Source organism: Nicotiana tabacum, chromosome 17 (assembly GCF_000715075.1).
Source record: "Nicotiana tabacum cultivar K326 chromosome 17, ASM71507v2, whole genome shotgun sequence".
NCBI lineage: Eukaryota > Viridiplantae > Streptophyta > Magnoliopsida > Solanales > Solanaceae > Nicotiana > Nicotiana tabacum.
Window position 1 is genome coordinate 63,414,097 of NC_134096.1, and position 13,832 is coordinate 63,427,928.

General features: G+C 34.6%; 2 protein-coding genes across 3 annotated transcripts; both read right to left on the minus strand.

The window, feature by feature from the left end:
- Window positions 1–1,165: 1,165 nt before the first annotated feature.
- On the minus strand, window positions 1,166–7,419 carry LOC107811648 (KH domain-containing protein At4g18375). Of its 2 annotated transcripts, none has more exons than XM_016636612.2 (8): window positions 7,288–7,419; window positions 5,910–6,505; window positions 5,008–5,436; window positions 4,656–4,913; window positions 3,758–4,021; window positions 3,494–3,612; window positions 3,090–3,158; window positions 1,166–2,209 (listed from the first exon to the last, which is right to left on the minus strand). In XM_016636612.2, exons 2-7 carry the CDS (start codon window positions 6,483–6,485, stop codon window positions 3,110–3,112), a joined length of 1,695 nt encoding a protein of 564 aa, XP_016492098.2. In that variant the 5' UTR covers window positions 6,486–6,505; window positions 7,288–7,419; the 3' UTR covers window positions 1,166–2,209; window positions 3,090–3,109. The 2 variants fall into 2 exon arrangements, with proteins under 2 accessions (XP_016492098.2, XP_016492096.2); XM_016636610.2 differs by lacking the exon at window positions 1,166–2,209 and adding an exon at window positions 2,464–2,910.
- A 2,061-nt stretch (window positions 7,420–9,480) lies between these two features.
- On the minus strand, window positions 9,481–10,581 carry LOC142171898 (uncharacterized). The gene is made up of 2 exons (XM_075235615.1): window positions 10,200–10,581; window positions 9,481–9,713 (listed from the first exon to the last, which is right to left on the minus strand). The coding sequence occupies exons 1-2, from the start codon at window positions 10,579–10,581 to the stop codon at window positions 9,481–9,483; spliced, it is 615 nt and encodes a 204-aa protein (XP_075091716.1).
- Window positions 10,582–13,832: the final 3,251 nt, after the last annotated feature.

A 13,832-nucleotide genomic window follows, 5' to 3' on the forward strand; every position in this document is an offset into this window, starting at 1 on the left:
TTAGGACCGGGCCCGGCCCACTTGCTGGCCTTACTTCATATATATTTGCCTAAAGTATAATTTTGCCTGAAGCTACTTAGCACTGTGCTTGTGCAATTTATTCTTGTAGCTTCCAGGCATAACTGTAAAGTCCTTTAAAATTGAGCATTTCTGTTTTATTCAAAACCCAGAAGTATTAAAGCACCACTATGATATTTACATGGAATAAGTTAAACTCGCTGCTGCTAGAGAACCAATTCGAAAATGACAATCGCCGTCGATGACAGTTAAATCGCCGGAAATTTCACAAATTTGTCGAAACTGTTCTCTACAGAAAAAGAGAGTATATATAGAGTGAAAGTTTATTCAGAGGTACATTGTTTAATCTGCTTGTGAACTTTGAGGCAAAGCTGTAAAATCCCCCCGACTCATTTCAAATGGACACCGACGGTCAGGTTCGAGCCAATTGCAGGATAATTACTAACCCATATAGAAGGAGAAGAAGAAGCAGCCTTTTTCTGAAGTATGTTAATATTTACACGTCAAATAATTTCAAAAAACTGTATATAGGTTAAATGGCGGTACCCAAATAGCACACCGTGAAATTCTTAATCTTTTTCGAAAGTAAGAAGAGCACTTACAACAGACATTAAGCAACCGTTCGGACATAAATGCTGAATACTTTTTTCTCAAAAAACAAAAATTGAAAATATTATTTATTCATAAAACTTGATTAGATTTTGAAAACAAAATTAAAAAAAAAATCAAAATCCTAAAAACTAATCTAAATCAATTTTTGGGTGAAACTTTCCTTCCACTCACAAAAACAAAAAAATCCAGTGTAAACCAATAATTTATAAGGATAGAGGCCAAAATTTTCCTTCCACAGACAATTTCAATTTGCTTTCAAATAAAATGTCGAAACATAAATTCAAAAAGACACTAGCTAAGAGATTTAAATTGTCTCATTTTCTAAATTATTATCAGCCAAGCTCAAGGAAATCGCAATTTAAATATCATTAACGAAATACTATGATTTTCAGTTGTTGAATACTCCATTCAACATCTCATTCTTCAATAACCAATGTGTAGGTAATTAACATTTACGCAATTACGTTATTTACGTCCATCTTCGAAAATGAAGTAATAACTTGCATAACCACGGAGGTTTCTGACATAGATAATGTGCTGTAATTAGATACTGTTGTCATTTGGCCTCTAGCGGAAACAAAAAATATTACCATCCAAAAGGTTGTATTACAAATAACTAATGAATACATCAAACATATCAAAATATTAAAAAAAACATCTACCACCCTAAGACACAACTGGCTCATATGAGGGGTAATTTACCGCACCTGTTGTAATTCCAGTCAATAATCAAGTGAGTCGACTGTCTAGAAAAGTTCCAACTGTGATTTCCACCAGGGGGCTTAAAGAACTGTGTGTTGGTGGTTTGTTTTGTTGTTGATGTGTGTTGGTTGTGGGGGGGGGGGGGAACAAGGGGGGGGGGGGGGGATAACTCATGACAAATTATATAGGGGGGGGGGGGGCGCAAGGAGAAGGAAGAAAGATAACACATGACAAATTATATAGAACTCTATATTCTATGCAATAGGAGAGCAACTTCTAACTTCGCATGATTAGTTGTAGGAAATCAATCTCCTACTAAAGCCTCAACTTGGTGCACGTACTTATATGAGATCAACTCAACTCAGGATCGACTTCTCACACCCCATGATTGATTAAGTATCCTCTCATCATATCATTCAACCACCCTTCTTCAAGACATAGCCGACCCTCCAACTCAACCCCCACCACTCTCAAGAAGAAAGGACAAACAATGGAGCATTGCATGATAGGAGCAATAATAAAGGCATCAGCAAATGAAGCATACTAACTGTATCCAAAAACAGTATGAAAGGGAACAAAGAAGAGATGGTTTAACTTCAGATGAGAGCCGACACTTTTGAAACAACATTATCACCAAACAAATGCAGAGAAAATATGAGTACCTACTTTTGCATACATGAGTAAATTCCACCAAACATGCTGATTCATTGCAATAATATCAGCGCTTGCACATAAATCATATAACAAAAGCTTGCAATAAAAAGAATATTGAGACTTACCATCAGATATATACCTGCTTCAGTTAATTCCAACCAGTACTCCCAAAAGCTCAGATTCCACATTGATTGGCAGTGAATATCACTGCGTTTTGGCATTACTGAAACATATAGCACTACTAATCACAGCAATGAAGATCCAGTGTCTACAGAGAACTGCAGGCACCCATGTAGCTTAAGCTGTATGCACATTCCATAACCACGACATCCTCTTCAGAAGAGCAATCTACTTTTAGCAAGATACTTTTGCCAATAAAATGACAAGGACACACAGGAAAAATCATGATTGAACATTATCGCAGATAATGAAGAAACATGTAGGCTTTCTAGTAACGTAGCAATACTTCTGAAGATATTGTGAAAGGGCTCATTTCCCAACATTGCATCATAATCAAAACTAGAACACTTAGAAATCTCCACCAGGTCTAGCATCTATAGCATCAAATAGGAAATCCAACTAACAGTAGATTCATACAAATAACAATAAACTGAAAACAAGACAACAGGACACATGGCCGAGATTTGACAGTTAAATTCATCTATAGTACAACTACAAATGGGAAGAAAGGATGAGGCCGCAGGCTACACAGGTTCTTGGAAGCACAAGAGTTTGATCTCGGAAATATATGGTGTCAGGTCTTGGCAATTTTGATAGTAGGTAAGATCTTCGGACATGGTCCTCCTAAGGAAAACATCAAGGAAGGCAATGGATTCGATATCCGCATTCATCTGGTCATCTGGTTTAGGCATGAGGCTTCATCAAAGGTGACAGTAGGCTGGCTTCAGGCTTCAGATATCTCGGCTGTTTGTAGCGAGGGAAAGGAAACAAAGGGAAAAGAATATCATTAGTTTCATAATTGGAAGATAGGTTAGGTCATCATACCAAACTGTGTATTACTTTTGTATGAGCCGGGCTAGGTATATAAAACCAGCTACTCGAGTTAAAAAATCAATGCAATAGAGCCAATATTCATGGGCTACCTGTGGTCCTGTTACAAGCTCTAATAACCATAACTTTTTCTCCGGGAGGCAGAGTTTTGCCTTGATGACCTGGTAACATAAACTCAACATAATGAATAAGAAAGAGAAGCAACTTTGAATTCTTTAGAGCAGTTGAAAGTAGACGAGCTAAATAAGAAATCCTCTGCAAGAAAGGGCAGAACAAACTCACCAACCATTAGGTCAGACGTAAACATGCAAGATCCAAATATAAGGTCAAAACATTTAGCTTCTTGAAAAGCATACAATTCAAGAAATAATGAAACTACGATCTTGTGCTTGTTTTTCTTTCAAGAAAATCTAGAGGCAGCATGATAACAGTATCACCATTACATAGGAAACCAAAACTACTCAAGACTGGCGAAGGGAAGGCAAGAAGAACTCACCCAGATCCACTGGAACGCCCATGGGAATATCCTTCTTTTGGATAAGCAGGGGAATATCCTTCTTTTGGATAAGCAGGGGAATATCCTTCATATGCCCCATACCCTATACTACTACTACTCTGCAAATGGAATTAGAAATTAATAACAAGAGCTGCACCGCAAAAGTAGTAGAAAGCTAGCCGAAAGAAACAAATGACAGAACTTCTGGAGAACACTGCAACTCCCAAAAACTCCTTTGCACTAATCAATGAAACAAAGTTTTACCTGGAGAGTACCATAACTTCCAAAACCATCAGCATGTGGAAGATCACTAGCACCACCATACCCAGTTGAGTAGGAATGTTCACGTGCATGTCTCCTAGTATCTCTGTTTTCATATTTCAAGGTATCTGAATCCGTTGACATGGGGAGGTAGGGAAGAACTGGCACAAAGGCAGACATGGGCCCCTCTTTTTCAAAAAGATTTGCCCTTAAACGTGAAGTTACTTGTACGAGTGCATCCTTTGCCACGTCAAGATCTCCTGATATCTGATGAATGTTGGAAGTATATAACTAGGTTCAGTTAAGAAAAATGAAAAGCAATATGGTCCTTAGAGTAAGTTATTCAAAGCAAAATAACAAGCATAAAGATAGAAGCTCCTAAATAAATTACAGAAAACGAGGAGAATCAGTATAATAATATAGACAGGAATAATAAGAAAGAAAAGGAACTACTAAGGACCATAAAGAAGAAGAAATGTTTGCATCAGCATCCTTGTCTTTTCACATTGGCATGATCTTTCCGCCTCTTTCTTTCTCTTTTTGGAGGTTTAATTTTGTGGAACAGCAGGTACAACACAGCAATCGGGAAAAACAAACAGGGGAAAAGACCCTCTGAAACAATAGTTCCGTTCATGCCAGGCCCCTTTCCCCAAAACTAACCATGAACATAAATGGATCAAAGGCAATCTATGGCTATCAAAGTGTCCAACATCTACATCAAAAGCCCATCATTCTTTTTTTTTGTGATAATCAAAGACACCTCATTCATATTGTATATTCATAGTCCAGTAGCTGGTTTTACAAGCGGGAGGGGAAATCACTGACCTTTTTTCCTTTTAATCAGTGGGGGATATCCTTACATATTTAAAATACCCAATTAGTATTAACAATGAATAATTACCTGTACCATCTCCTCATCTTCAGCTGCAACCTTCGGAAGGTCTTCCTTCGAGAGAATACGAATATTAGCTTTCGTGATTTTCCTCATCTCATTAATTATGGATCCTCCTTTCCCAATAAGACAGCCAATTCGAGATGCTGGAACCAGCAACCTTGTGGTGTATGATATAAGACCTGAATCCCGTTCCACTTCCTCACGGCACCTTGGTTGCAAGCGCAATGCTGCTTCAATTGTGGGAGAATATGTGTCCTCAAAAAACTAGACAAAGCATAAAAATACATCTTTACTAAGTGGACAAAGATCCTCAAGTTGCATATTCTGATGAACATCCATTTAAATAGAAAACATTTACCTCTTTTGCAGAAATAGAAATCACACAATTGTCGCCTTCAGTATTAGAACTATTAACCTTGATCACTGCACCAGATTCTTGTCTAATTTGGTTTATTATGACACCACCTTTGCCAATAACACCCCCGATATTTGCAGATGGACACACTAAACGAAGAGAAAATTCCTTTGAAGATGATTCATCCCTTGGAGCTGAGTAGAAAGACCTCGACCAGTCACCACTCTCCCCTTTGTAACCCCCATACGGCCCCACTAGTGGAGCTATTCCCACTATTGGAGCACCACCAGCAGGAGCTATAAGTGAACTGCTCGATGAGTAAACGTTTGGTGCATCGGAGGCTAGCATGTGTTGAGAACGGGATGGATTATTGTGAAGACGAGTTGCAATTTCATAGAGAGCCTTCCTCACTACAGCAACTTCACCAGATATCTAAATCCAAGTAACCAACAACCAGATGAGCAGTGACATTATTTCAGCTAAACTTATTTTTAAATTCCCATGGCTAAGAGCAATAGGATAGAAAATTGAGTCCCACATGATCAACAGATGACTACTAAGAAAATTGGCCATACATTTATAACTAAAGAAACTGAGCCATCCAAATGTATGTCTGTGTAACAATGCAACTTGGGCAGTCACAAATAAATTTCAAGAGGTGGAGAGAAACAGAAGTGCAGTATGATTTATCCCTTTATATATTTATAAATCAGACAGTTAACCAAGTTGTAAACAAGAAGATCCCCAAAGTAAGTAGGCTGAAATGTGATAGCCAGCAAATTCAAGCATGAAGAATGAGCACTTAATCAAACTTACTAACCAAGAAAATTTTTTGAAATAACATTGCGAGTTCGCAGATACAGAGGCAACACAAGGGGAGAGATGGGAAGGTGATCCCGCATTACCTGCACAAGTTCATCTGAGCTCAATGCGCATGCAGGCAAATGCTTATCTTTCAAAATACGAATCTGCGCACCAGTTTCACTTCGAATGTCCTGAACTATCTGTCCCCCTTTCCCGATAATACATCCAACCTGATCTGAAGGTACTAGAAGCTTAACAGTAACCTGTGGTGCTTCCTCAGAGTCCTCGTCCATAGTGTCATCATTAACAATTTTATCATATACTCTGAAAAGGGCATCCTGAGATGGACAAACACGATCTTCAGAACCATCAAACTCATTTGTTTCTTCACTTGAACTGTAGATGGTGACAACGCGTTCATCACAGTCAGGTACTGTCTCTCCAATTCTGATTTTTGATTTAGTGTCCACCCTTAATTGTTTAACAATTTCCCCTCCTTTACCTATGATACTGCCAATCTTCTTTATTGGGCACAAGTAACGGTATACTGTATCATCCGGGCCAATAGAGAAAGGATCCTTATCGTTTCTAGTACTTCTCCTTTTATTTCCCCCATTTTCACTATAGTCTGACTGAGAATGAGACCGCTTCCCATAGCTATCCCGTCGACCAGCCATTACAAAATATGGACAAAACACTGTTTATCATTGAAAAATTGCATCAGAAGTCATAAATCCATAAAGAGTAAATCCAATTACTAAAACTTGTAACAATTCAGATAGAAAATAGTCTCACATCAGCACAAGTACCCATAACCTTGTCCCAACCCAACCTAAGAAACAAAAATTAAAAGCTTGGAGATACAATTAAGCTGCTTATTGGAAAAATATACATTCAGTCAACTTTCATTGAGTTTCATGCCATATTCCCTCAAATACTCAGCATGTTGCCCTGATACAGCATGCTCGATAAAACATTCTACATCAGCAGGATTTCCTAGAGATTCTGATAGCAACAAAACATTAAACTTGGATGCATGTGACAACAGTTCCTGGTAGACTAAATGCTATTCCTCGCGGAACCATAAAGACACGCAAGTAAATATTACATAGTGTCTGAGCCTATACACAAGTGACCAATTCATGAGCTCTGAAAAGCAGTCAATTCTAGAAATTTCTTTTTTCTTTAATTATTACTGTAATTGTGATAAAGACAAACACACATAATACACTTATCAAACTACATTAAAGAACAAAGGGCACAGATCCGCGAAGAAACATAGATCTGAAAATCAGAGATTTATGGAACTACAATAACTACACCTCAATCCTAAATAGTTAGAGTCAGATCCTATGTATCCTTCTGGAGATCCATTCATATCAATAAGAGATGTAATAGCCTAACAGTACAAGATTTGTGTAAAAGAGAAAAGGAAATGCGAAATTTGCATAATAACATAGAGAATATAACTGAAAATACCTCGGGAGTATACTGCTAAGGGATACGAATCTAGCGATCAGAAGGTAGAGATTACTGTGTGTGTCTTTGTGTGGGTGTGCGTGTTGATAAATATCTAGGGTTTTTGACCCCGCCTCGACGTGCTGAAGTAAGGCCTTCTATTTTTATATATATAATCCAACGGGCCACGTACACCGTTGTGTGTTGTTTATCCGCTGGATTTTTCCTCCTTTTCTTTGGAAATATTAGTTTTATTTTGTTTTTCGAAAATAAAAAAAGGGTGATTGTTTTGGAAAAGAAAATGAGTAATAATACAAAGATTGTTTTTTTCCTTTTGAGATAAATCAAATTCAATAAAATTATTTCAATAATAGAAACATGAACTTTTAAATATTATACTTATTAAAGATACAAATAGCTTTCTTTTATTAAATATTTAAATATTGATTTTTTTGCTTATTTATATATTTATTAAAAATTTATAAATTGTAATTTAGAGTACTATTTACCTGGTTCTTAATTTTATGAATTTTACTATAAAGTGTTAAATTGATGTTCGAATTAAGATTGAAAACTAAAAGTTTTTTAAATCGATCTCATACTGCTAACTGCTTTAATATTTTTCGAAACTTAAAAAATAACACTAACAATAAGTTTTATTGCTTGTTGTTTCTCTCCATATTATTACAATTTAATCTTTTACGTAATTGTTCATCTCATGTTTTTCATATAAAATATGTAATAATTATTTACTTAATTTTCTAATATCTGCTATTCATAATGAATACATATACTTTGATTGAAATATTTATAAAATAGTGATTATGCTTTAATTTAGTATCTTTTGTATACAATTAACTTCTCATAAACAATATTTCAGAAGCAATCTTTCAAATATTATGTGACTTCAAAAGATAATTTTAAACGACTAGTGCTTGCACTTGAAAAAGCTACTCATTTGACCCACTATATTAAGAATTGCTAATTTAACGTAACGCATTGCTTGGAGTGGAAGTAACATATTTCACGAGTATTTGCTAATTTACTAGTTAAGAAAGCATTTAACCGTGTCAATTTTAAATCTTTTACTTATCTATTAATTCCTTCCCTAGTATTAGTACCTCATGATGCGCGGATAATTAAAAACAACGATCTACACCGTTAAATTTAATTTGTTAGGGTTAATGTCTTCTTTATAATCAAACATTAAAAACTCTTTTGAGACTCCAGTAAAACTTTTATTCCATTTTCAAAGTCAATGTTCCATAAAAAATAATGATGCTATACAATTTGCTTGATATAAAACATGTGTTTGAGGGAACATTATTGTAGCAAATGCTCATGGACATATTGTGGTGCATTTTTCAGAAGTTGTCCTCTGTATTGAGGTTTATCATTACAAAAAGACATGGGTAAAAAATCAAGAATTTTTTGTCCTTGGTCGACAATTTTTTACGAAAACAAGAGACAACATATATTGTATTACTGATGAGATAATGAAGAAGACAGGCCAGAATGATCTTTCGAGCTATTTCCTTGTGGAGGCATCTGCTGCTGTAGATTATAGTAAGCCAATACTTAATTGGCTTTAAGATTTTATGAGTGAGGCGCTGGAAAAATGGAAATCTATCGCTTCTGGTGAACTGCCACGGAAACAAAAAGCCCTTTTAGGCAGTAAAATTGGACCACAATTACCCCATTTCAAGACCGCTAAAATGCAAGTAAGTTTAGGCAGTAAAATTAGAAGTTTCACACAGAATAAATGCTATCATCCAATTTATTACTGCTACTGTCACTATCTATGGCAAATAGGTTTCAATTTCTCTTTGTTTATTGTTTACAGAACTATTTGTTCAGAGTTCAACTGCAGATTACATCTTCTTACGTTATATCAAATTAAAATATTAACTAAAAAAATGATACATAAGACCAAAGGATCAGAAGACAATAATACTACGGAATAATTAAATGATAAATTATTTAATAATGTATTAAATTAAATTACGAAAAATTCTTTGTACACTATATTTCTAGCTTTATTTGTTATTTGTCCATCATCATCATAAACTAAAACCTTTAACCATTTTCTACTTGTCACCCGCGAAAGAGCAACATACAACCGTGCATGTGTAAACATTGATTTCTTCAAAAATAACCTCACTGGCCTTGACTTTTATTAATTGTCATGGAAAAGACCACCACAATTGAAAATTATCATCGCTGGAACTTAAAAGGTATTCTCGCATCAGATGGAGTCAACGTCATTATTATAATAACCACTTTTTCTCCGGCCATATTACTTGATAAAATCTTGGCTTCAATAACCCGATTTTCAAGTCTTGTGATGATCAACCTTGTACCGTTGCATAATCTCGATGTTATATTTCTCAGTAATGTCACAAGAACACCAACCTTTAGAGTAATAGAGTGATTTAGAACTCCAGAAGCTGTAAAAGCATGATCAGACATACAAAATGTATCATAACTCAAATGTATCGGGACCGTGATTGAGTGAAATCATATATTCATTGATAGATTCCACCATGTCAAGAGTCAGAGCATAAATTGCTCTTTGCTGGAGGTACTCTATGTCATTGGAATGGTTAAAGAAATCAGGATAAGTACTTTCTACAATTGCAGATATTGGATCATCACAATTATGTATGAGAAGATCATCGGAGATTCAAACATTTTCAATGCCATCATCAGAACTTCTAATTCCTCCGTCACCAATTGCCAAAATGCAATCTGAAAATTCTTTTAACTCACCTAAATATGGTCCTAACTGATTTCCTTGCAATCTCATATTCCTTATTTCACGGTGGGGCCATAAATATGAAAAGCTTAGAGTAGCATTAATAATATCTTGCCGAGTACCTTTTGTAATGACTGGCAAATTTATTTGAAGTCACCTCCAAGAACAATTATTTTACCTTCAAATGGTCGATCTAGACTGGATGTGTCTTTAAATCTAAGAATATCTCTAATAGTTTGATCAAGAGCTTCAAAACAGTATGTATGCATCATCGGTGCCTCGTCCCCAATAATCAACTTTGCCTTAACGATCAATTTTTCTAGAGGACTACCTTGCTTTATATTGCATGTTGAATCTTCAATTGGATTGAGAGGAATTGCAAATCTCAAATGCGTTGTTCGACCTCCCAGTAACAAAAGAGATACAATCCCACTTGATTCAATAGTTAACACAATATCTCCTCGAGATCGTATACCCGAAGATAGAGTCTTCCAAATAGATGTCTTACCAGTCTCTCCATAACCATATAAAAAGAACAATCCACCTTTGGCTTCATCCATTCCACTGCTGCCATAATTTTCTCATAATCTGACTTTTGTTGAGCCGTCAAATTCATTAATAATTGTTGATGTTCCTCTAACATCGAGCGTCTGTTATAACGCAATTCATCATGAATTAATCGATTGCTAAAGGCACCTTCTCCCTCACTATAAAGAGGTATTGGCATTGTTGGAAAATCCAGAAAACTTCTTCCGCAACCTTCCAACTTTTGTAAGCAACGATTTTGCAATTCATCATCTGTTAGCTCCGTCAGGGGCGGCCCAACCTCATCGGAGGCCTAAAGCAAAATCTTAATAAGAGGCCTTAATATATATATATATATAAAATTTAATGAACATCGTTTTTAAAAAAATTAGACAAGTGAGGATGTGAAATTAAAAAAAATGAGAACTTAGTTTTATAAAATACAGAAAATTAAATGAATTTAACGTTGATTACATCACAACTGAAATGGGAGAACCCAGAAAACATAAGTGACTCCTTTTTTTTAGTAAGTCCATTTCTATATTTTTACCATTAATGAGATGATTTCTAGCCCAAAAACTTCTATGATTTATTTAAGATTACAAGTTTCAAAAGCCTTCCTTTATTTCATAAAATACATGTCCAGTTAAACACTTTCATATATATTGGGACGGAGAGAGTATAATTTATGTAAGGAAAATAAATAATAAGTTAGATTATTAGATATAATTACGTGACCAACTAATGAATAGAGAAATATAATTAACTAAAAAAAGATTGACAGAAAACTATTTTAGTTATATTAATTAGAGGAAGAAATCGAGTTATTAAAAATTAATATGACAATAAATAAATAAATTTATCAATTATAAATGATAATTATATAAATAATATACTACTATATATAAAAAAAAATACTAGTAATTTTGGGGCCCTTAAATATTTGGGGTCTAAAGCAAGTATTTCACTTGCTTTAGGGTTGGGCCGCCCCTGAGCTCCGCCTCTGAAAAAATATAAATATTACAGAACTTGAATAGCTATAATATATAAAAGATATTATATGATTATATAAAAAAAATACAAGTTAATTAATTTTTACTCAAGTTATAGTTAGTTGTAGTTATGGTTTAGACTTATGAATGTTATATTCTATACCAATAACATTCAGTTAGTTGTATAGTTAAAAACATACTATCTAATTTAACTGATATGAATTAAGACAATTTTTAACATTTCTCTTTTCTGCAAATGATTTAAAGCGTGTGTATGTACTTTAGATTAAGGAAAACTTAAACCACATAAATTCTATACTCCAAAGAAAAAAACAATATTAACAATCATAATTAAACTGAAATGTGTAAACAATTTCACGTCATTAGTCATTGTACTATAATTAAGTCTAAATGCAATTCCAGTAAGGCAGTAACTCATGCCATTAGTCTTTGTACTATAAGTGCAAGCATTCCTTTTTAACTCATGCAGGTGGATGCAATTTTTGTGCATTATGTGCATGGTGGGAACTGACAAAGACATTGTCTAGACGAAAATAATGTTTTCTCTTTGTAAGTATATATTTTAATTATCTACGGCTGAATAATCCATTTATATCCTCATATGCACACTGAAATTATGTAAAAATATCATAACTGAAAATATAAGTTTGGACATACCTGGATTAGTCATTAAGACTCTTTCTTTATGTAGGATATCTTCTGATAATAATTGCCATGTTGCTTGCCAAACATTTTCTGGTCATGACATCGAATTCGATAACAACAACATAGAAAATAATTGCCTAAGATACGATCGTATACCGCAACTACTTGTCTCCTTTATGCAATCTACATATTCTTTGTCAACTAAATCAAGTACATAACATGCTTCTCTAAATGTAAGATGATCATGATTGTTGATTCTTTTAAAATGTTCATAACATTTTGGACATTCAACAACAATTTGAGGTAGTATAGCTCGCCAATTCCAGGCGGAACAAAGAAAATCCTTCCAATTGAACATGCAGAAGTACTTCTTTTCTCCCATATTTTCAACTTTGGTTTCCACACAAACTTAAGGGAAAATTATGTATAAGTTAATTCTCTTGCTTCAGAACAAGTTTTATTTGTCTCAAACCAACTTAAAAATATCGATTCCCTTACGGTGGGTCTACTGGCAACATCATCAATTGGATCATCATCAGAGAATATGACATGTTGTTCATTTGGAAGATGAAATGATAGTCTTTCCACCGAAGGTTGTCTATAGTGAGATAGGAAACTTGAATATTCTCCAAGCAGCTTCACAAGGTGATATGTATCGACAATCATAGAACATATTAATTTCATCAACAACTGATGAACCCTCCTCTTGCACACTTCTAGAAAAAACAGCAGTGGCACGATTATTTCCTTTGTTAACATATTTAAATAAGTATTTAATTGATCTCGATTGATTGTACCACTCCACATTGATGTGAGCACCATATTTCAATAATAAGAAACGATTGTGCGGCACCACATACCTATTGTCCAAGTCAATACCATCCTTCTTGATAGTTCTTCCATTATCACTTCTCCTATAAATAGGATAGCCATCTTCATCAATTGTGATTAATTCAATAAACTTAATTGAAAAGTGCTTTGCACATCTCCCATTCGGCATGCAAGGAGAAGATTTTCCAGCAGAACAACATGGGCCATGCATCATAAAACTTTTCATGGCCTTATAATAATGCGGATCAACTGTTTTATCTGATATTTCTGCTGTTATTATTTTATCAATATCACCAGCAGTTGGATATTTATTATGCTCCTGAAGAAAGAGAAATATATAAGCATGAGGCAACCCTCACTTTTTGAGCTCAATTGTATAAATTACTGCACGAAGAAGCAAACCGTTGCTTGATAATTTTCCCACATCTTCATCAACCTCTACAATGGTTGCTCCATCCTCGTCTCTAGTTCTCTTGGCATGGGTCTTTTTAGGAGAGATCATCTCATTATCAGCCATAGAATCCTACAAAAGTAAAACAGTTAAGGTTGATACAATCAAAAGTAGAAAATCAATTACCATTGTCAATGTATGATGAGATGCTCTTTAATGAAACTATAAATTAACCACCTTGTCTCTCGTATCTCCACTTGTGACTTGTTCATTATTAAAATCTGGATCCTAAATTGATATCATAGTTGAAAGGTTAACTCAATAATAATAAGTTTTAGCATTGAACTCACAATTCAATATATATTATGAGGAATTTGAGTAAAGATCACATATAGTAAAGATATCT

What these genes read in the sequence shown, in the direction of transcription:
- LOC107811648 (XM_016636612.2), bottom strand. Translation starts at nt 6,485, where the DNA reads ATGGCTGGTCGACGGGATAGCTATGGGAAGCGGTCTCATTCTCAGTCA. An exon ending in TTTCTATTTCTGCAAAAGAG is followed by an intron (nt 4,914 to 5,007) that starts GTAAATGTTTTC and finishes TGCTTTGTCTAG; the next exon opens with TTTTTTGAGGACACATATTC. An exon ending in GGGCGTTCCAGTGGATCTGG is followed by an intron (nt 3,159 to 3,493) that starts GTGAGTTCTTCT and finishes TTATGTTACCAG; the next exon opens with GTCATCAAGGCAAAACTCTG.
- LOC142171898 (XM_075235615.1), bottom strand. Translation starts at nt 10,581, where the DNA reads ATGGATGAAGCCAAAGGTGGATTGTTCTTTTTATATGGTTATGGAGAG. An exon ending in TCTAGATCGACCATTTGAAG is followed by an intron (nt 9,714 to 10,199) that starts GTAAAATAATTG and finishes ATGCTTTTACAG; the next exon opens with CTTCTGGAGTTCTAAATCAC.